Raw genomic sequence first — 21,705 nt, 5'->3', positions numbered from 1 at the left:
TCCTGTGTAGGTGTTTTATAACCTATAATAGGCACCAGATGGTTGTCAAGCTGAGAAACAATGTTTCAAGTCACAACAATTGGAGCGAAGTTTTTAGATGCCGAGGTTCATTCCTGGGCACTTGCTTTTCTTTTGAAAATGAGTATGATGTTATATAATGGCTTTTTGTGGTCAATCCTGGTGGGTGTTGCCATTGAATTTCAACAGCTGGATGTGGAGCAGGCTCTGAGCCATGGAGTTATTTTTCAAGGTCTGCGCCTGTAGGGCAGTGGTTCTCAACCTGTGGGTCGGGACCCCCAGAGGGGACCCCACATGATTTTTTTTGGGGGGGGGGGGGGGGGGGGTCCTAGATAACAGGGAAGTGACAATTTAAGCCTTTTAAATACAAAAATAAAAAGAAAGAAAATAAAAAAGCCCATTACTGCATCAAAAGTAATCAAAAACTATACCATAAAAACTGGTCGAACATTGGCCTTAGTGGCAAATAATATAAGAAAGAAAATTGCTGATCTACAAGCTCACAACGCAAGCTTTTTTCCCCAAAAATATTTATCTGTGGAACCGAGTCAACTCCTACAATTCTAAGTGCTTGTCAGGGTGGGGGGGGGGGGGTCCCCAGTTTAAATATGATTATTTTGGGGGTTCGTGGCCTTGACAAATAACTTAAATATACAAAGAAATGACTGACATATTTGATAACTTCATACAAAAAAAAAGAATAAATAGTGGAAATAGCCGACCTACAAGCTCACGTGTCGCATTGCGACACATTGTCAGTTTGTAGATCTGCTATTAATGCATTTTTGAGGTAAGCACATTTTTCAACATGGAAACGAAATGACGATTATGCAAAAATAATTCAGGTTAGGTTATTATGTAATAATTGTGACTACTGACTGGCCTATGTGGTCCTGAGATGGTTTCGCCTCGAATGGCTGCATTATCTGCATGAGTCTCAGTGGACCCACCCAGGAAAAATGGAATCTAGAGTTTACACAACAAATCTAACGTTTTATTGGCAATGTCGTCTCTCTCTGGGTTGTCCAGTTGAACATTCTCACCGTCCGCACCCTCCGATCTCGTGCATTGCCTCTTTGTCTGGGAGTCACGACCTCTGCTCACTTCCAAACACTGAAGCTGCACATCTAAGGACTGCTGTGTATTTCCCATAAGGAGGTTTCACTCTTGTGGCAGCAGATCTGTCTCCTTGCTCTTCAAATTTGTACCTTTGGGGTCATGTCACAGAGCTTTCAAGCTCATCACCTCAATAGCAGAGGTGTAGCAGTATAGACGAGAAAGGTCATGGGGTCACCAAAATCAGTAGGGTTCATCCTGCAATCTGCCTATTAGTGGGTGGCAGTGGTAGAGGAAGGGCAATTTGGGGTTTCTCAAATTGTTATGGAGCATGAATGTCCTCAGAAAGTTTCATTACAATGGACCCATTCAATTTTGAGATATCTTGTGTGCAAGTTGAAGAATGGTAAAGCCCCAAAGTTCCTTGCAGATTACACAGTTTATTGTGAGGTACATGGACAGAGAAAAACACTGACGGGGAACTATGTATTTTGGATCCATCAAATGAAGGGGAATTTAGGGATTGAAAATGAAAACGGGTCATGCTTTTGAAGGCTCATCATCTTATGAAGGAATAGCATAAGTCTTCATTCATTAGACAATTAAATCCAATATGAGTTGATTTTATTAAGTCAATTGAGTTATTCCCACCTCATGGATAAAACTTGCCTTTTTATGACTCACAGATTGGCTATGGGACCACAGAGAACAGCCCTGTGACATTCTGTGCCCACCCCAATGACAACATGAAGAGAAAGTCTGAGACAGCTGGCTATATCATGAACCACGTAGAGGTATGTCTCTCTAATCCCAATTACCTCACCACCAGCCTACAACCCTATCACTGTTTACACTTTACATCCAGTATTGAACATGGCTGACAGCATTAGCATCAAAATGTTATGACATCTGCTGCTATTTAACTGCTTCTTCCCACTGCCATTTTTTCTCCCCGTTTCTTTCGTTCTCCTTTCTTGAAACTGCAATGATGGAGCTTGTATTGTATGACGATGAATTTCACTCACTTTTTGTTATACCTGCAAACCTGTTGTGTGACAATAAAGTTGAGTTGAGTTCATATTTATTTCACTGATAGTATAACTATCAGTGAAATAAATCAAATGAATATCTGATTGCTCCCTAGGCCAAAATAGTAAATCCTGCAACTGGAGAGATAGTTCCTCTGGGGATGTCAGGGGAGATGATGATCAGAGGACATTGTGTCATGCTGGGCTACTGGAATGATGAAGCCAAGACCAAGGAATGCATAACGGAAGAACGCTGGTACAAGACTGGGTAAGTAAGCCTTGCCGAGCCATATGGCCCATAGGGCAGGAGCCTATCTCCCTGTTTCTGTAGCGTGAGGCGGTTTGATGTACAAGTACACCCCGCTAGTATGTCGCAGGGACTTACCCCCAATCCAACCTTTGTTGCTGAGTGCCAAGCAGGGAGGCATTGAGTCCCATTTTGTATAGTCTTATGACCCGGCTGGGGAATTGAACCCTGACCTCCCAAGGGCAGATATTGAGCTGGTTACAAGACTGGGTAAGTTGAATTAATACGACACTGCTGTATGTGACTTTAACCCCTTGAGACCTGAAGCCGATTCTACAAATGCCTTCTAAATCCCAACAGTATTCTGAAAAAAACGTATGTTTCTATATCAGCGGTGCTCAAACTTTTTCATGTCAAGGACCCCCAACATGATGTGTATTTGGCCGCCGACCCCCATCTCAAAATGTGTTGTTCCAGGGACCCCCCAGAAGCAAAGATTTGAGTTAAAATGTTCGCTTAAAAATAATATATATTCAAAGATTTGCACATATTTTCACGATTTTTCTAAAATAGCAGATCTACAAGCTCGTAGCGCGGCACTCGGTGCGCGGCACACTTTGGGCTATTTTTGAATAGCCCAAAGTGTAAAATAATGCTTTTTAGCTCAAATCTAAAAATGACACAGTTCCAGGTCTTAATGGGTTAAGACCGTTGTGAATATCTCTTTGTACCCTGAATTCAGCTGCATGCGAATTGTAAATCTCTCCTATGACTTGATTTTTAAGAAATCCACAGGTTATGATTTGTTCTAGACTCATTTACTCAGCAGATGCCGGATGGGTGGGGTCCAAAGTGCATCTAATGTGATCTGAATTGCCCATAATGTGTTGGAACCCCACCTGCAGCTCTTACCGTACAACACGCTAATTGAAAACAACTTTTACACTACCATTTACCTCGTGTTTCTGTGGTTATTGTCTTCCTAAAATGTGTAGTGGTTGTGTCCATGCAGGGATATTGCCAGCATGGATGAGTTCAGCTACTGTCGTATTGTGGGCCGGATCAAGGACATGATCATCAGAGGAGGGGAGAACATTTACCCGGCTGAGATAGAACAGTTCCTACACACTCACCCCAAAATCCAAGAGGCACAGGTAAACCAGCTACGATGGATAAATTCCTACACACATGCACAAGTCACAGGTTACCTCAAAGACTGCCATCAACTAATACATCCTGATTGGTTGAGAAAGGCGAGCTAAATGCTTTGATAGGGCAATTAAAGGTTGTGGTTGGCTAAAACACATAACACATACAACTTTCACACAATAATTTCTGTATAGCTTTGAGTATTTATTCAATAGGGAGACACCATGTTCGAATTGTTGAAGGGATGTTTGTTGTCATCTCTGTTCCTCAGGTGGTTGGAGTGAAGGACCAGCGAATGGGAGAGGAGGTGTGTGCCTGTATCAAGCTTGTAGAGGGACAGGAATGCACAGCAGAAGAACTCGTAGCTTACTGCCAGGGCCAGGTAAGACGAAAAGTAGTTCTCACAATCCCCCGTTTAACCCTGTTGCTATTTTCAGAACTAAATGCTGCTGACACTGATCCATGTAAATCAAGGAATACAGGACTGCACTCTGATTTATATTTTATGTCACTTGGACTCTTTTTTTTGCGTGTAAGGTAAGAATAAAATATTTCTTGGAATGCAGTTCAGTATTAAGATTTGGGGATTGGAGCATTCAGTATTCTGTTTGAGTAAAAACAAATAGTTTAGGCATATCTGTGCTTATTGATTTATCTTCTCAGCATAACCCTCTTCATATCTTCATATACCAACATTTCACGGCTTGTACCTGTATGAGTGAGTGACAAATAAACCCGTCTTGATTTCTTCCCGGCAGATAACCCATTACAAGATTCCTCGCTACATATTGTTTGTGGACAGCTACCCGCTAACAGTTACTGGAAAGGTAACCTCCCAAATAATAATAATGGCTTGAATTTATATAGCGCCTTTCATGAACCCAAGGACGCTTTACATTAAAAACAACGAGCAACCAACAAACAACAACAACTATTTGCCATAAGCCTGGGAGAATAAGTGTCTTTTCAAGGCAGCCTTAAAAGAGTCCAGAGTTGGAGCATGGCGAATCTCCATTGGGAGAGTGTTCCACAGGGTGGGGGCTGCCACACTGAAGGCTCTGTCCCCAAAGGTTCGCTTGCTTGTTTGGGGGATAGAGAGGAGGTCCAAGTCAGTGGAATACAGTCCTTGTCTAAAATAAACTCAAATTATACATAAAAAAAACACAATTTATTTAATAACCCCCTTTAAAAATGACGTGCTACTGCTAGCAATGCGGTTTCAACCAGAGTTTTAATTAGCAGCTGCTGTAGTAGTCTGTGATGAATCTGGCTGAGGAGAGGTCCAGGACATAAACTTTTACCTCCTCTGTGGTCCTTGTCTCTCTCCTGGGACGCTGTTTAAAATCACTCAGACGTGGTGCTGGACTTGAACCAGCCCACCCTGAATACTCTGGGAGCTATTGACCAGTCTGCATGTACTCAGCCCTGCTGGATGGATTCAGAGGGTAGCAGGGGTCACGAAGCACTGCCACCATGTGGTTAATCTGAGAAACCAGCCTTGTTTATCACTCATAACTGTGTTAAACCTACTTTTTAGTTTGTACAATGTAATGGCACTATTATTGCCTTTTTTGTGGTTTAGCATATTATTCATAATATTTGAATGAATGCATTGTATATTTATAGCTAGAATTATTTTATTTTTTTTACAATGAATGAATAATTGAACAAAAATCTCCCATACAGTATCTTGAAATGACAGAGAAATCCCATATTTACATTTTTTGATTTTATTACTAAGCAAATTCAGAAATGTCAGTGTTACGTAACATTACATTACATGTAATGTTACACTTGTTAAAGGAGAATTTCGCCCCATGTTATTCTTACCTTTATTATGACATTATGATATCCTAGGACGAGTGGTGCAGTACAGAAATTCCATAACTCCATAACGGATCCGCCACAGTTAAAAACCCGCGCCTATGATTCTTGCTTTAAATCGCGTATTTTAATAGCTTTTCGCACCCAATGCCGCGCTTTCACGACACTTCCGGTCGGGAGCCGGAAGTGTCGTGAAAGCGCGGCTTACGGACGAGCGCATTCAAGAACAACAAGTTGCATAGTGTTCTCTCACTGTAAACATCAGATCTCTCCAGAAAAAACTAAAAGAAAAGCTATCAAAATACACGATTTAAAGTTATGGAATTTCTGTACTGTATCACTCCTAGGATATCATAACGTCACAATAAAGGTAAGAATAATGTGGGGCGAAATTCTCCTTAAGTGGATGAATGACAAATGAGCACATTGTGATAAATGCCAGCTCCACCATCAGTTCATCTTAGTATTACCCATATGCAAGCTGGTGGACAAATATTTTCATGTTTTAATTGTGTTTTTTTTACTGTGTTTTAATTCCGTTTGTTTACTGTATTCTTCTTTCCACTTCTCCCCAGATTCAAAAGCACATACTAAGTGAACAGGCTCAGAAGTTGCTTGGAATTTGAAGGCGGCCAACTGCCTTTAATTAAAGGGGACCAATTATGCTTTTCCTTATTTTCTGTCATAAAGTTAAGTAACAATATCATATGTTCATGGCCAAATTTTCAAATAATGAGTCAACTCGTGACTCGTGATTTCTCTGCCCACATTGCCTCTACATGGTTCTTATCCACCCCAAAACATAAGAGTGCTTTAAGGAGGGGGGCCTTAAAGAGGCACCGGCTTGTTTCACAGAGAAGCTGAAATGAGGGGCTGCATGAAGAGCCAGTATAAGACACATATTAGGAGTTTTTTGTGCAACCTGCCAAGTGGAAAAAGTACAACCATTTGCACTCCGGTTTACCTCTATGTTGCCTTTATTTGTGTTTTTATGCCTTATGAGAGTCAAAGAGTCTCCTTTGTATCTCCTACCGGAACCGCTGCCGGTCATCAAATGATTTGGCTTAGGAATGCGACAAACTCTCCATGTGGTGAGTTATCGATAGAAAAAAGTCATTTTGGGGGTGAACTATCCCTTAAAGTACTGGAGTACTTGCTTAAATGTTTTCAAAAGTACATGCTTTAAAAAATACTTATATAAAGCGCAAATGTCCAAAGAAAAAAACTTTTACAAAAACATTTTGAATAGCACATCTACAACCTACCTCTCGTGTCGATTTGTGACACACTGAGCTTTTAGATTGGCTATTTTCACTCTTTTCAAAGTAGGGCTTAAGTGGTAAAATTATGTATTTTGTCAGTTTGGGTGCGGCCTGGGGTTATACTGATAACTCATTTATGCACATGAAGAACTTGGGATTGTATAACCTTGTGCCAATATAAAGACTGTAGGCATTCTAGTTGATTTCTGGTATGTAGCCAAGTGCTGCCTCAAATGTTTGTTGTCTCATGAGGCCAGCCAATCCAATCTTGCTCCACAAGCCTGTGATCCGAGGTTAGTATTACTGTAACCAGCTGTTTTGACATTTTGTAAAAGAGAAGGTATTGAATGAGCCACTGTTAATGTGTCTAACAGTAAAATGGTATTGTTCTTAATTATGCTAAATACTATACTGTACAAGACAGATAATGTCTATACTGATGACTTTTAATTTGATTCTTGTCTCTGTCAAGAATATTTTCATCCATAGTCCTTCAACAGGAATGAATGAAAACCATTTCACGGCTAAAATAAATAAATGAAATAAACCATGTACTACATTATTAAAGCCAGGCATGTCTGATTCTGTTTTTATTGGAATACCAAGGTAGTTCATTCTTCCGCTGATCTGGGTGGCGGGTGGACATGTCTTAAGCCTCTGGTACGCCATGCAGACACAGACAACCCAAAGCTGTTAAGAATTTCCCCTCCGGTCTGAACAGGATAAATGTGCTGGGCCCCTGATACCATGCAAAAGTATCAGATGTGTCCACTGTCTAGACCTCAAGGACTCTGCCCAAAAATAGTTCATATGAGCCCAGAACAATAAAAACAGTACTCATGGACCACGGTTTCTTGTTTTATATTTCTCAATCGAGGTATTTGGGATTCCTGTGTGATCAGGAATTCATTTTAGGCATTTGGTAGACACTTAACCAGTGCGACTTACAAGTGCACGATCGGAAGAAGCAGAGTAAGCATGAACTGTAGTCAATAAACAAGGTAAATCATATTCATGCTTTTTAAAAGAGTACCACTCGAGTGCTATTAAGGGCTCGTACACACTGCAGGAGATTTGGTCCGAGATTGCTGTCGCCGACATTTTTTGGCGCTCGCCGACAAAACCTCCCGATCTGACGCAGATCGGCCTTTGATCTGCGAGATAATGCTCGCTCTGTGTGAAAGGTTCCGCGAGACGATGTGGCCGCGATTATCCGCTCTGCGACGGCTTTCCGACCGTTTTCAGATAACTACCATGTTAGATATTCAGCTCTGTCCCAGACAGGAGATCGGACAGTATCATACATTATGAAAGGGTCTACGAGGAGATCCACGCTACAGCCAATGAGAGCACATTACAGCCACCGTGGCCAGGGGAGCGTCGCTGGATCTGACCACAACAAACAGTCCCTACCGCAATATTACCGTCCAGTCCTGTATTAAGTTAACATTATAAAACAAAATGAGAGAGTGAGCGAGCCTGGTGGGCTGTTTATTTTAGAGGAATTGTACAGAGAGAGAGAGAGAGAGACAGACAGACAGAGAGTGAGAGCAAGAGCGAGCTCTGTGTGTGTGTGTGTGTGTGTGTGTGCAGCATGTGCACGGTGTTATGAACAGCGTTGCCAGATGTTGCGAGAGAAATAAGCAACCAGGTCTATGAAAACAAGCCCAAGAAAAGGCCACTTGAGCACTTTAAACCTATTTACAAATACATTGGATATTTGAAAATAGCCGATCTACAAGCTCACAACGCGTCGCAGCTATTTTCAAATAAAAATCTTGAGAAAATGTATGGAATATTTTCCAAATCCACACAAATCTTGTATGGGGGTCTATGATGGCACAACATATTTACAGAAGGGGGGTCTGCGGACAAATACATATTATGTGTTGTTTAAACCACTGGTTTAAACAACATTAGGAAACAAGGCCAAATAAGCAACTACACAAATAAGCCCAAAAAATGCACCCCGCAACAACCAATATTTACAAGCAACTCTACAGAAAAACAAGCCCAAAGTCGCTTATAATAAGCGGACATGGCAACGCTGTCACTGACGGCTTCTGCGCACTTGACGTGGGAGAGAGAGAGAGAGAGAGAGAGAGAGAGAGAGAAAGAAAGAGCGAGAGAGGGGGAGAGGGAGAGGGAGAGAGGCATATCACGGGATACGTCGATTAAAATGAATTGGAATAAACTCAAATGTATGTATTGGGTCTGACTCTGGAGATAGCATTCTAGTGAACTATCCTACAGTGTGTCAGCCCTTGTCGGGGATCAATCCTGTTGTGAAGACCACAACGATATTATGACAGCCGATTTCAAGAAATAAACTCCTGCAGTGTGTAATGCTTAACGATCAGATAACCCCCCGAGCACTTTAAGGTCCTGCAATGTGTACCTGCCTTAACAGTACGGAAATGTTGCTTCTGTTTGTAGAGGAGACCGAAGATGTGTGAAGGAGGGCTGTAACAAAACAAGGAGAACAAGCAAGGGGTTTGGGGGCCCCCCTTGGGGGTGCCAAAGATCAAAGAGGGTGTGAGACCTTGTCTGTTTGGAGGTAGTCCAACATTATCACAGAAAAAAACTCTTCAGTAGTTAGTGAAATCCTCTGTGTTAATTTATCCATTTGTAACCGCAAGAGAGTACAAAGGGAACCAATAATGGAACCTTACGGGTCCGAAATGGGTCAGGAGCATGGCTGGCATTTCCCTTAGCAATGGGGTAAGACGCTCAGTCATCCGTGAGAGACTCGGAATAGAGCTACTTTGCGTAGAAAGGAGCCAGTTGATGTGCTTCGGGCATTTAAGTAGGTAAGAAGAGTCCATGGACCAGGTGGTGGGATTACATCTCCAAGCTGGCCTGGGAACACCTTGGGATCCCCCAGTAAGACCTGGCTAATTTGGCCAGGAAAAGGGAAATCTGGTGTTCTCCGCTGGACCTGCCACGTCTGTGACCCAAAATTCAGTGAGTGAGTGGATGGATAGATTTATGCTTCAACTTCACCCAACTAGTCCTTGGGTAAAGGGATGCCAAGCGCTGTCTGATGCGTCCCTTGCATCTGCTCCTTGGCCCTGGCAACCTGCCCCTCCGTGCAGCAGTCCTGTAGGAACACGGTGGCCAGGTTATGCAGGCGGGGGCTCTCCGAGAGCGAGAAGCGCAGCATGCACTGCAGAATGGCGGGATCGGTGATCTCAGAACGCGATGAGGCTGTTGTGAGGTTCATAAGGGTAGTGATGGCTGACAGAACAGTCTCTTCTCTGCGGCTTGACAGGCAGGCGGTGACCAGGGGAACCCCCCCACTCTGCAGTATGAGGTCCCGGCACCCCCGATCCATACTGAGGTTGCACAAGCCCCCTGTCAACAAGAGCAGATGCAATCAGGGTTCCATTTGTAACAAAACCAAACCGAAAACACTAAAAACAGTGGGGGATCTTTTCTTAACCACTTAAGCGCTTTACACTTCTTCATATGACAAATATAAAAAATAGCCAATCTACAAGCTTATTGCATTACGTGTTGTGAGCTTGTAGATCTGCTATGTTCGCTATTTTGGACAAATTGCCCAAAATGCCAGGGCTTACGTGGTTAACATACATTTTAATTCACTGTTAAATTGCGATATTATCAAACATCAATATGAAACATATAAGACATTTTCCAAAAGGAAATGCATCTATTTAGTTCAGTCTCATATATCCCCACTGGCGATAAAAGGGTTATCAAAAGCAGATGTGTGGATCCCCCCCATCCCCAACAGCAAATTGAACTCTGCAAATTCAAAACTATGATGCAGCTATGGTGAAAAGTGAGCTGGATTCATAGTTTAGATGAGGAGGACAGTGTGATAAATAATGCATCATGTAAGAGTTGTTTTATCCTGTATCTTTGAAATAATGTGTGAGCATGTATTTTTCTCAAACGGAACAACAAGCGTCCAAATAGTCGTGTGACGAAGTATAAAATATGCTTGTGCTCATCTGATACTCACCCATCCCAAACTCTACAAAGTTCCCGTTGTCCTCAGTGAGCATGTCCAAGAACAGGTCAATCACCTGCAGTCGTCTCAGATCCTCCATGTTTTTTGGGTCATAAGCAAAATTGGCCAGGTTGGCCAACACTTGCTCCTTGGCCTCTGATAGAGTGAAATTGGGAGTTTATTAATTCATACAAACAGAAGCTATTCTGTATGTCAAACGTAACATTGTAAAAACTAGTAAGCTTGGCCACAGACACGTACGGTCTACATATTCAGCTGGGTAATGTATGTTAGGACAATATATAGCAAGTTCTCCAATATAATAGATTTTGTTTCAATGATATGCCAAATTTAAGAGATCGAAGAACTTAAGGTAGGGTATATGTTTTTTTGTTGTTGGTATTTTCAGATTGATGTACTTTAGGTCAGGATACCAATTTTGTCCAATCACGATAGAGAACTCAGGCATGACACAGATTAAAATTAAGTGAAATGGAGGCGATAACACTTTAAACTAGAAGGTACTGTTCCTGAAGAAACAGTGTGGGATCGCTAAGAATGTTGCTGGTGTTGAGTATTGATAGTGTTAGTAGTGTTATAGGTTTGAAAGGTTTGAAGGGTTTGAAGGGTTTGAAAGGTTCGAAAGGTTTAAGGTTCGAAAGGTTTGAAAGGTTTGAAAGGTTCTAAAGGTTTGAAAGGTTTGAAAGGTTTGAAAGGTTTGAAAGGTTTGAAAGGTTCTAAATGTTTGAATGGTTTGAAAGGTTTGAAAGGTTCTAAAGGTTTGAAAGGTTCTAAAGGTTTGAAAGGTTTGAAAGGTTCTAAAGGTTTGAAAGGTTCTAAAGGTTCTAAAGGTTCTAAAGGTTTGAAAGGTTCTAAAGGTTTGAAAGGTTGTAAAGGTTCTAAAAGTTCTAAAGGTTTGAAAGGTTCTAAAGGTTTGAAAGGTTCTAAAGGTTTGAAAGGTTTGAAAGGTTTGAAAGGTTTGAAAGGTTTAAGAGGTTCTAAAGGTTTAAGAGGTTCTAAAGGTTTGAAAGGTTCTAAAGGGTATTTACTTTAAATTATTTTTAGTCACTTTATTTACTTTAAAGTATTTTTTACTAATTTTTACAACTTTTAAGTATTTTTACTATTTTTTTCAACTTTTAAGTATTTTTACTCATGTTGAGTACTTTTAAGTATTTTTACTCAGTATAAGTACTCTTAAGTATTTTTAATCAAGGTACTTACTTTAAAGTATTTTTAGTCACTTTATTTACTTTAAAGTAGATTTTACTAATTTTTACAACTTTTAAGTATTTTTACTCTTTTTATCAACTTTTAAGTATTTTTACTATTTTTTTCAACTTTTAAGTATTTTTACTCATTTTGAGTACTTTTAAGTATTTTTACTCAATATAAGTACTCTTAAGTATTTTTACTCAAGGTATTTACTTTAAAGTATTTTTAGTCACTTTATTTACTTTAAAGTAGCTTTTACTAATTTTTACAACTTTTAAGTATTTTTACTCTTTTTATCAACTTTTAAGTATTTTTACTCTTTTTATCAACTTTTAAGTATTTTTACTATTTAAAAAGTGAAATATCTCTAAAAGTACAAATTATTTCAAAAAATTCTAATGGTAGCCAATATGTCCTAAGTAGGCTGAACGTTATAGAGTTGGAACGGAGTTTCTATCTAAAAGTATGAATTTCTCCATTGAAATGAATGGGAGTTTTTTAGAAGTAAAAAGTGAAATATCTCTAAAAGTACAAATTATTTCAAAAATTCAAATGGTAGCCGACATGTCCTGAGTAGGCCGAACGTTGAAGAGTTGGAACGGAGTTTGTAGCTAAAAGTATGAAGGACTAGTTAGGGGCCAAAAAACGGTGTTGACAATAACAGTAGTGTGATCGCTTTAGCGATCCCACAATTATCAGATAAATGAAGCTGATAAATGGGTACTCTCTCCTGATTGGCTGAAAATGTGTCACCTGAAAATGTATTTTCTGTTTATTAAAGAGACCCGCCTGAACAAACACTCTATCTTTATAGTAGCATTAGATCAAGACTCTCGTAGATGTATTTGATCGATTTTTACATCTACGAGTCTTAGCTATTACACCCCCCCCCCCCCAGATTGCCCTGGAATGTCACCAGCAAAGCCCGTACTTCTCCAAAACATGTACAAATGCAAAATATAAGGTGCTTACCCGCGTGCCCCAAATGTTAACTAGGTGTCCGGAGTATTTGTGCAATGTATTAGTCGATATCTTTCAATAAAGAAGTGTTTTAATCCCGTCTGTGGCCGATTCTATCGGAAGTTCCCAATGGGCGGTAGTGACGGGGCGCATGCGGAATTACGCTCAATGTAAACAGGAAGTAAACGAGGGGGGGGAATGGCGTTCGGCCACAGACGGGATTAAAACACTTATTTTGGACTAATACATTGCACAAATACTCCGGACACCTAGTTAACATTTGAGGCACGCGGGTAGACACCTTATATTTTGCATTTGTACATTTTTGGAGAAGTACGGGCTTTGCTGGTGACAATCTAGGGCAATCTGGGGGAGGTGGTCGCTAAAATCATAATGATAATGTATTTAGTCAACTTTAAACAAACTGTCAATACAAAGACATTGGAAATCAATGCTTGTCTAGAAGAAGTTAAATGAAGTTAAATGAATTTAAATTAAGTAAAATGAAGTTAAATTAAGCTACACACCTTCATTGTCGGTGTCCTGAAATTCAGTGACAAGTGTTTGCAAATACTGGAACCGGTCACCAGAACCTGCGGACATCGTGACTACAAACTACTATGTTTCGTGTGATCACATTAAAGGGCTTACATACGGAATCAACAAGTCATTAAATACAGTCTTTGTTGTGAATCGTAGGCAACGGATTGTTTTCCTTCTTCTTTCGAATAATGTTTCCCAGTCTGGTCAGTGTTGCCAGATTCTGCTATAGAAATAAGCAACCAGGTCTATTGAAACAAGCCCAAAAGATAGGCTACGGCTATTTGAAAATAATACCAAGCTCGTGCTGTTTTCAACTATTTTAACAACACAAATCTTGTGTCCCTGGCATTAGCCCTGGTCCAGAGCGTTAGTGAGTTCTCTCTAACTCACTAACGCTCTGGACCAGGGCTACCCTGGCATAAAATATTTTCAGATGGGGGTCCGCAGACAAATACATATTAATTTGGGGGTCCTTGACTTGAAAATGTTTGAAAACCAAAATAAGAAGCCCAAATAAGCAACTACACTTTAGAAACCAGCCCAAAAAAACGCAACTAGCACATAGCAATATTTACAAGCAACTTTACAGAAAAACAAGCCCAAAGTTGCTTATAATAAGCGGACATGGCAACGCTGAATCTGGTTCGTCCGTGAAATGTGTCCCGCAAACATTGTCTCTCAATTAAAAGGTTTCCGCCTGAAATTATGCCTCTCGATAGGGTTATAAATGTGTTATTTGTTCTGATAATTAAATTAAAGTGGATAAAAAAAAAGACAAACAAGTATGCACGAAAAGCTACACGCACAATCAGGTAAATTGTTGCAGTAGGCTCTGAGGAACCTTGAATGTTTTGGTTTCATAACAAAAGGGAACGGAAGTCGTTAGTATTGCCATGTCTGCTTATTATAAGCGACTTTGGGCTTCTTTTTTGTAAAGGTGCTTGCGTTCGTTGCGTTTTTTTGGGCTGGTTTCTAAAGTGTAGTTGCTTATTTGAACCTACATAAGGCTTGTTTCCTAATGTAGTTTAAATCGGTGGTTCTCAAACATTTTCAAGGACCCCCCCAGATAAATATGTATTTGTCTGCAGACCCCCCCATCTGAAAATATTTTGCCCCCCCCCCCCCCCTCAATACAATATTTACGTTGCTAAAATGTATTTTTTTAATGTTCCAAAATGACTTTTTTCTAGATTTCTTAAAAAATGTAGAGCTTGTAGATCGCTTCTCTTGGGCTTGTTTCCATATACCTGGTTGCTTATTGTTCTCGCAAAACCTGGCAACACTAAACGGAACGGAAGTCGTGGTACAGTACTGTACAGCTGAGAGTTATTGCATGAAGGGGGAGGTCACCGACCACTGTCTGTGTAGACATGTTTTATGTTTTATGTTGGATAGTTTCTTCATGAAAACCTGATAAAGCTTTAGTTCCAATCATGAAGCAACCCAAGCAGCTATCGTCTGGAAAGCGTCTTACCAAACCCATTTTGTTTGGGAGCCTGATCGTGGGACTGGCCGCTGTGTTCTTCAATAGGTGTGTGTGTGTGTGTGTGTGTGTGTGTGTGTGTGTGTGTGTGTGTGTGTGTGTGTGTGTGTGTGTGTGTGTGTGTGTGTGTGTGTGTGTGTGTGTGTGTGTGTGTGTGTGTGTGTGTGTGTGTGTGTGTGTGTGCGTGTGCGTGTGCGTGTCACCTGGAAATATCAAATGCTGTAATCTACAGGAATGTATGGTTGCTTGGTTGTCTCATCTCTTCTGTCAATGTCTATCACACGAGTCTAGCTGCCTGTCACCTGTCATTTGTGTTGTGTAAAATCACTGTGCCTGATTGAGCACATTGGCAGTGGTTTTGCCACTTGTCATTCAACTTAAAGACTGTCACAATTCTCAAATGGGACTTTTGGTTTTGCAGCAAGGCACGAAATATTAGACAAAAAGTCATAAAGCATAGTTGATACACTGACTAAATGAATGCATAAAAGACACAAAATGAATGACCAGGCAGAAAAAAACACATTAAGAGTCAAGACACTTGCTGATGGAGAGCTTTATTAGTTGAATTGAAAAATTAGAATATTTAGCATGTGAGATAATGATCATGTCTGTTTGATTTAGCATGGGGTTGTGAGTCTGCACCATGAAGAGTTTGGGATAAGGGTTGGCTTATGATTTGCCAGTCTTCTGTTTTTTAATATACTTCAAAACATGTTAAGACAATACCTCATTAATACATTTCTGGGTGGCCAGTCTTGTTCCCAAATTGTCCACGAGTTCAACAGATCAAATCATTCAAATCATTGATTGCATTATTATCCTATTCTTTCATCCAGACACTTGTTCATGGAGGACATAGTTGACCTCAGGGCCCAGGAACGTGCACGCAACAATGCCAAGCTGTCAGAGGTACTGGAGAGGAGACAAAGGCAGATGGAAGAGCTTTATGAGAAGAAGGCAGGAGGAAGTGATTGAATCTACCACCCTTGACCCACTGGAGCCTAGCCTCGGTTGCCAGACTTTTGTTTAACTGGAGCCTAACTGCCTGGGCTTGGTGAGGCGGCTTTCACTATCCCTCAGGGATTCTGGGACTCACCCACCTGAGGACACTTGAATGACAAACTGACTTATCCCCCTTGGCCAGGGGAGATAGGATTTTGGGCTTCAGGCTGAGCTACTCTGCAACATTGTCACAGCACAAAGGCCCTGTACTGTTGACATTGTTTGATGGCTGTGGGTGGGTGAGTGTGGGTGGGGGGGGCGGGTGTGGGTGGGGGGGCGCTTGTGAACACCAGACTTATACCTTGTCCCGACACTATTTGATTCACTACTGTGACATTACTGTGATAATGGCATCAATTCAATGACAATTTTACCAATAAAATCCATTATCTTGCAGCAAAATAATGCTTTTCACCTGGCTTTGAAGGTACTATTATGTTAAATTAAGGACATTAAAGACAATTGTAGTGCACAAACATGTTTTATTCAGACTACTGCCTAATCAAAACTTGACTCATGTTATAAACATCCATTAATTGAAATAGCCTCTAGTCTGGTTTGGACTTTCAGAATGTAATACTAAGAGGAATCATCAGGTACCCAGCAAAGATGACGAACTGGATTTATTTTTCTAAACGGGGAAAAGGATGTATTAAATTTTAGCTTTTGTAATAGTTATTTATATCATACTCATATATATCATGTTGTTAATTGTAATAGATAGTTATCATAACTATATCATATTGTACCTCTCTCTAGCTTAGCCTTACACCCCTTCCTTTCTTTGGCCCGACACTTACTCTCTCTAACCCTGCCGTTTGCTCTCTATCTAGCCCCACCTTTCTCTCTCTAGCCCTGCCTTTACCTTTCTCTAACCCCACCCCTTTCCCCAGCTCCACCTTTTCCTCTCTCTGGCCCCTCCCCTTCCTCTCTCTGGCCCCTCCCCATCCTCTACCCTTCCTCTCTCTGGCCCCTCCCCATCCTCTATCTGGCTACTAGGCCCTAGCGATCGCCTGGCCCTACCCCTCTCTCAATCTTTCTGTAATATTTCAGCTGCCCGTTTATATTTTTTCTATAACCCCTCTGCTTTATTGTCTGGAAACTACGAGGGACATGGCCGCCCGCGCCCACCCCGCTCACGCATTGATGGGATAATCTTCAGTACCCGACACTGGGATTTGAACCTGCGGCCAGACCTGCCAACCCTTCTGTTCTCACCAGGAGAATCCTGTTATTTGACCCCATCTCCTGGACGTCTCCTGTTTTTCCATTTCTCCTGTTCTTATCCTGTTTTGGGGGATTCCACCCTTTTTGTGTGCCCCCTCACTGATATGCAGCCACGGCCATTCATGTTAATTTGATATGGAAATCACAATGGCAGTATTTGATTGTACTTTTTGTTGGAAGGTGTGAGTGGGCAAGGTGTGGGCTCTCTCTCTCTCTCTCTCTCTCTCTCTCTCTCTCTCTCTCTCTCTCTCTCTCTCTCTCTCTCTCTCTCTCTCTCTCTCGCACACACACCGCAAAAAAAACTATTTCTGAGAGAATGGGAATGTTACTCTTTTACTGTCGCTTTATGTCTGGATAAACTCCAGTCCAATGCAATTTTAAAGAGATAGTCATTTTTAAGTAATAGGCTAGTGGGTATTATTAAATGTATTGCTACTTTCAGACGGTCTGAGGTTGGCAGGTATGACATACATTATACATTATGTAGATAAATTACTGATAGCATTCTTTCTATGTTGGTGGGGTGTAAGGTTTGTGCGTGATGAATCTAAAACTTGCCTTACATTTATAGGCCAGGGGGAAACAATAATTGACAATTATGAATTCCACATAATAAACTTACAATATCACTGGTGTTCACCGTTCACTTAGGCAACGGGGTTGGGAAAAGCCATCTAAAACTTAAAATGCAATCAAAAATCCATAATTCAAGTTGCACAAAGACATGTCTTTTCAACGGACGTCTCTACACATTGGGCTGGGCACACAATACAACAACTAATGCACTTCTACTCTGTAACAGTAAGGGGTTTCAGGGGAAACCAGCAAAATGAGGAATAATATAATAAAAGACTGTCTTGCTAATAAAGCCTCATGTCTCATTTTTGGGCGGTGAAACCGCCCCTATAAGTGAGATTTGGAAAAATGTACATTTTCCTGCGCTGTGATCTGGGCCCAGGAAATTTGTAGAATTATCCTGCGCTGTGATTGGCCAATCACAGTCTATTCAGGACTGTGATTGGCCAGTGTCACATGACACATGTGCATAGCCCTATATAAGTAACCATAACTTGAAAAAAACCAAAAATTTGTTTTTTTCAAGTTATGGTTTCGTCCATCATAAAGAGTGTTTCAATAAATGTATTTATCTTTTGTACATGATTGGTTGACTCCATTCAGTATTGTGATTAGCTAGCAAGACACCGCCCACTTCACACAGGGTGTGATTTTTTACAATGTATTTGATATTACCTTTATATTATTTAATAAATATGCATTTCAGCCTCTATATATTGTCCAGCAACCTTTATGATAAAGGCGAAAAAAGATAGTAGACCCCTGGGGGTCCGGGGACCCCCAGGGGTCCTTTGGGGGGTTCCAGGGGGTCCCCAGCAAAATTTTATTATTAAATATGGCTCTTTTATTGCTACTTTTAACTTTTTAATGGATCCTATGTAAGTAAAGCCTGATAAAAGTGTCAAACTCCCAAAATCCACCAGAATACTGGAAATTACATCTACTCTGTTAAAAATTTCCTGGGGGGGACCCCCAGCGTGGTCAAGAGCAAACCCCCCCCCCCCCCCCCCAGACAACAACAGACGTCAACAGACGTCTCTACCCACTGGGCACACCCTCCTGGTAAACCCTCCCTCCGGAAATCTCATTTCCATTTGATTTCAGGAGTGATGGAAATGAGATTTCCGGAGGGAGGGTTTACCAGGCTAGGGCACACATACAACAACGCCCAAACGCCGTGCACACGCCGTCCATACGACGTCCGAGTCAGACGTGTGTCGAAGTCGTTTCAACGTATTTTTGGCAAAACAGCTGCTGACTGAGGTCTGACTCGGACGTCGTATGGACGGCGTATGCACGGCGTATGGGCGTTGTGTTGTGTGTGCCCACTGCCCAGTGGCTAAAGAGATAAGATATCTGTTGAAGAGACACGTCTTTTACAACGTCGATACGACGTTGTCGCAAAACGCTGATAGGATGGATTACTGACCATGAATTACGAAATGGTAGAATCCACCCCCCCCTCTAAATTCAATAAAGCTAAGATATGATTGCTATTAACTACCTAGAGAGTGAGGTTCCATTAACTACCATAAAGAACAAAGTAAAGCAGGCTAAAATGATTATGTCAACCATAGAGTTAAAAAAAATAAGGATGTCAACCAGGCAGGGACATTAGCTGGTATTATTATTATTATTTGTTTTAATATAAATACATTTGACTACAAATGGCAAAAAGTCACTGTGAGTATTTTGGTCTCATGTTGATGCCGGACACCTGCTGGCTGACAAAAGTCAATGCAGGGCTTTATAAACGGCACTGACAACATAATTATTCATGGCATATTTTTATTGTGTATATACATTATGTAGATAAATTACTGATAGTAGGCATTCATTCTATGTTGGTGGGGAAATGTAAGGTTTGTGCGTAATGAATCTAAAACTCGCCTTTGGACAGAGACAACAGGAGGATTTGAACCCACAACCCACATTGGGTGATGTAGACAGTGTTTTAACACTGACCTAACCCAGCTGCCTGCTCAGCATCTGTTTTCCTCCTGCTTTAACACAAACAAAAATATATATCAAGATAATTATGCAGTTGAATTTATTTTAGTTTTTAAATACAGGTATGTCGTTGTTTGCGGTGCTGTTGCTTGTCTGGATTGTTTATGGAGACGTTTTGAGCACAATGGAAACAGGCCTTTGGCTTTTTTTGTGATAAATCCATTTGGCTTCTGAAAACTAACAAGTTCAATAGCTCATTGTGTAACACACTCTCTACATGATCCAAGGGTCCTGGGTTCATATCCAACATTTGTGTCTCCTACCGGAAGCGTCATCAAATTATTGGCTTTGAAATGTGACAAAAACTAAAAAAATATCCATGAATTCAAGTCTCCATGGGGACTTATCGCTAGGAAAAAAGTCATTTTGGGGGTGAACTGTCCATCTAAAGCTAGCTGCTGATAGCAGGACCTTACTAGATTAAATTAGCTTGTCGTCGTGACAGAACTGAATCAAATGCTGACCAAACATGGACTTTCCATCACTGATATCGTGTCATCCATTATGTAAATACATGTATATTAATTTTCCTCTATAAATGCACTTATGAAACCGAGCCTTTCAAGATACACATCGTCATTACTATTGCATTCATATGGTGTGTATACATTTACAATTATAAAAACATTGTTATTGTAAACAACTTTAATTGCTATACACCAGTCTAATCACACTTATCAGGGGGTCGTATTTTTAAATGCCACATTATAACCACTCCTCCAGGTATTCTGCCATGCACAGGACCCAAGCTCAGATCTGTTGTGGACTCCTCTGCCCCATGGACTTTACTGTTAAGAGTTAAGCTTGTCTATGTCTTGTTTAGGAAGAAAAGTTTCTTGAATACATAGAATGTCTGTGACCTCAAGGAGTTTGTCTACAGCCAGGCGCTGTGCCTGGTCTGCTGCAGTTTGTCCCAGACGCAGGCCGTGTGTGTTATATGACACAACTCTCATGAGAAATACACACAGTCATCTACTGTGTGGCAGACACCACTACAACTACTACACAATTAACTAGAGAAGAATGCTCCACAACACGGATCTCTCCACCTGCAGGCTGGGTTGCCTAGCCAGGGCTCTGTTGTTGCAGTGTGTTGCAGCCGTCAGGACCCAAGGAAGCTGAGGGGGGAATTGCATTTCTACAACATACAGTGCAACTTTGCGCATTGTTCACCCAAACTGCACAGGGCAGCAGTTTTATGTCTGTTTACATGTATGTTATTTTCAGTGATGGAGACAAACCGCACCGACATTCACTGTACTTTAGTACATTTTGTAAACGTATGACTCTGGGTCTGGGTATAGTATAATCTGACTTAAAAAACCTAATAACTTAGTATAGCATACTTTTAGTATTGTTTAGTACATATATATATATATATTTACAACTTAAAATGTGTAAAGTTGAGATTGATCTCAACTGTTGTTTTCACTGTTTACTGCTTTTAATACTTATCTTATTTGCTTGTTTGAGTTTTATTTATTTTTCTTAATAAAAGTTAAGTCAGGGCAGGAAGGCCATCAAATAAAACAATGATTTTAAGTCCATAGAAATAATTAAATTGATACCTTTTCAATACATATTACTATCTGTGAAATATATAAATAATAGTTGTTTATTTCACAATGTATATGGTATGGGGGTCCCTGGCACAAGATATTTTCAGATGGGGATCCGCAGCCAAATATTAATTTGGGAGTTTTTGGCATGAAAACGTTTCAGAACCAGAGTTAAAGGGTTACCAAAATGTTGGGTGGTTTGTTTGACAGGGATAATGCACAATAAATATATTGCACCAGAGAGAGCTAAATTATATCTGTAGTCCCTACATCTGTTGTTTTATGATAACCAAGCACTGTCTCTTGCAATAAATGTGATTAATGTTCTTAGTGGAATCCTCCTTATGCAGGCTTCTTGTACTTACAAAACGAGTCACTAAGGGGCAGTGTTGACCACAAGTCTACCACAGAACGAGAAAAGAAAATGAGGAGATCTCTACATTTAATTCAATAGCTTCCTGATCCACAGGTCTCAGATGCATACAACAGAATGCAATTCTTCTGACAATCTTTGCTATAAAACTGAAACAAATTGTATTATCTACACAGGTTCACAAATGGTTGTGA

At 40.7% G+C, this 21,705-nt stretch overlaps 2 protein-coding genes across 3 annotated transcripts in view; one reads left to right on the top strand and one right to left on the bottom strand.

The window, feature by feature from the left end:
- The window catches only part of acsf2 (acyl-CoA synthetase family member 2), a 29,149-nt gene extending 21,842 nt beyond the window's left edge, over nt 1-7,307 (top strand). The window contains exons 11-16 of the mRNA XM_080455310.1: nt 1,761-1,868; nt 2,219-2,370; nt 3,362-3,503; nt 3,770-3,880; nt 4,257-4,325; nt 5,898-7,307. Of these exons, the coding sequence (XP_080311436.1) occupies nt 1,761-1,868; nt 2,219-2,370; nt 3,362-3,503; nt 3,770-3,880; nt 4,257-4,325; nt 5,898-5,948 (633 nt within the window). The 3' untranslated portion in view covers nt 5,949-7,307. The remainder of the gene's footprint in view (nt 1-1,760; nt 1,869-2,218; nt 2,371-3,361; nt 3,504-3,769; nt 3,881-4,256; nt 4,326-5,897) is intronic.
- A 195-nt stretch (nt 7,308-7,502) lies between these two features.
- Nucleotides 7,503-13,472, bottom strand: armc7 (armadillo repeat containing 7). Of its 2 annotated transcripts, XR_013934855.1 has the most exons (4): nt 13,263-13,472; nt 10,573-10,716; nt 8,983-9,938; nt 7,503-7,637 (listed from the first exon to the last, which is right to left on the bottom strand). XR_013934855.1 is itself a non-coding variant. In XM_080455312.1 (3 exons), exons 1-3 carry the CDS (start codon nt 13,336-13,338, stop codon nt 9,592-9,594), a joined length of 567 nt encoding a protein of 188 aa, XP_080311438.1. In that variant the 5' UTR covers nt 13,339-13,472; the 3' UTR covers nt 8,687-9,591. The 2 variants fall into 2 exon arrangements, 1 of the variants encoding a protein (XP_080311438.1); XM_080455312.1 differs by lacking the exon at nt 7,503-7,637 and having other exon boundaries at nt 8,687-9,938.
- Nucleotides 13,473-21,705: the final 8,233 nt, after the last annotated feature.

The sequence above is a fragment of the Gymnoscopelus braueri genome (genome assembly GCF_963280865.1).
Source record: "Gymnoscopelus braueri genome assembly, chromosome: 17".
NCBI classification, from domain to species: Eukaryota; Metazoa; Chordata; class Actinopteri; order Myctophiformes; family Myctophidae; genus Gymnoscopelus; species Gymnoscopelus braueri.
This window is presented reverse-complemented; position numbering and strand designations above follow the sequence as displayed.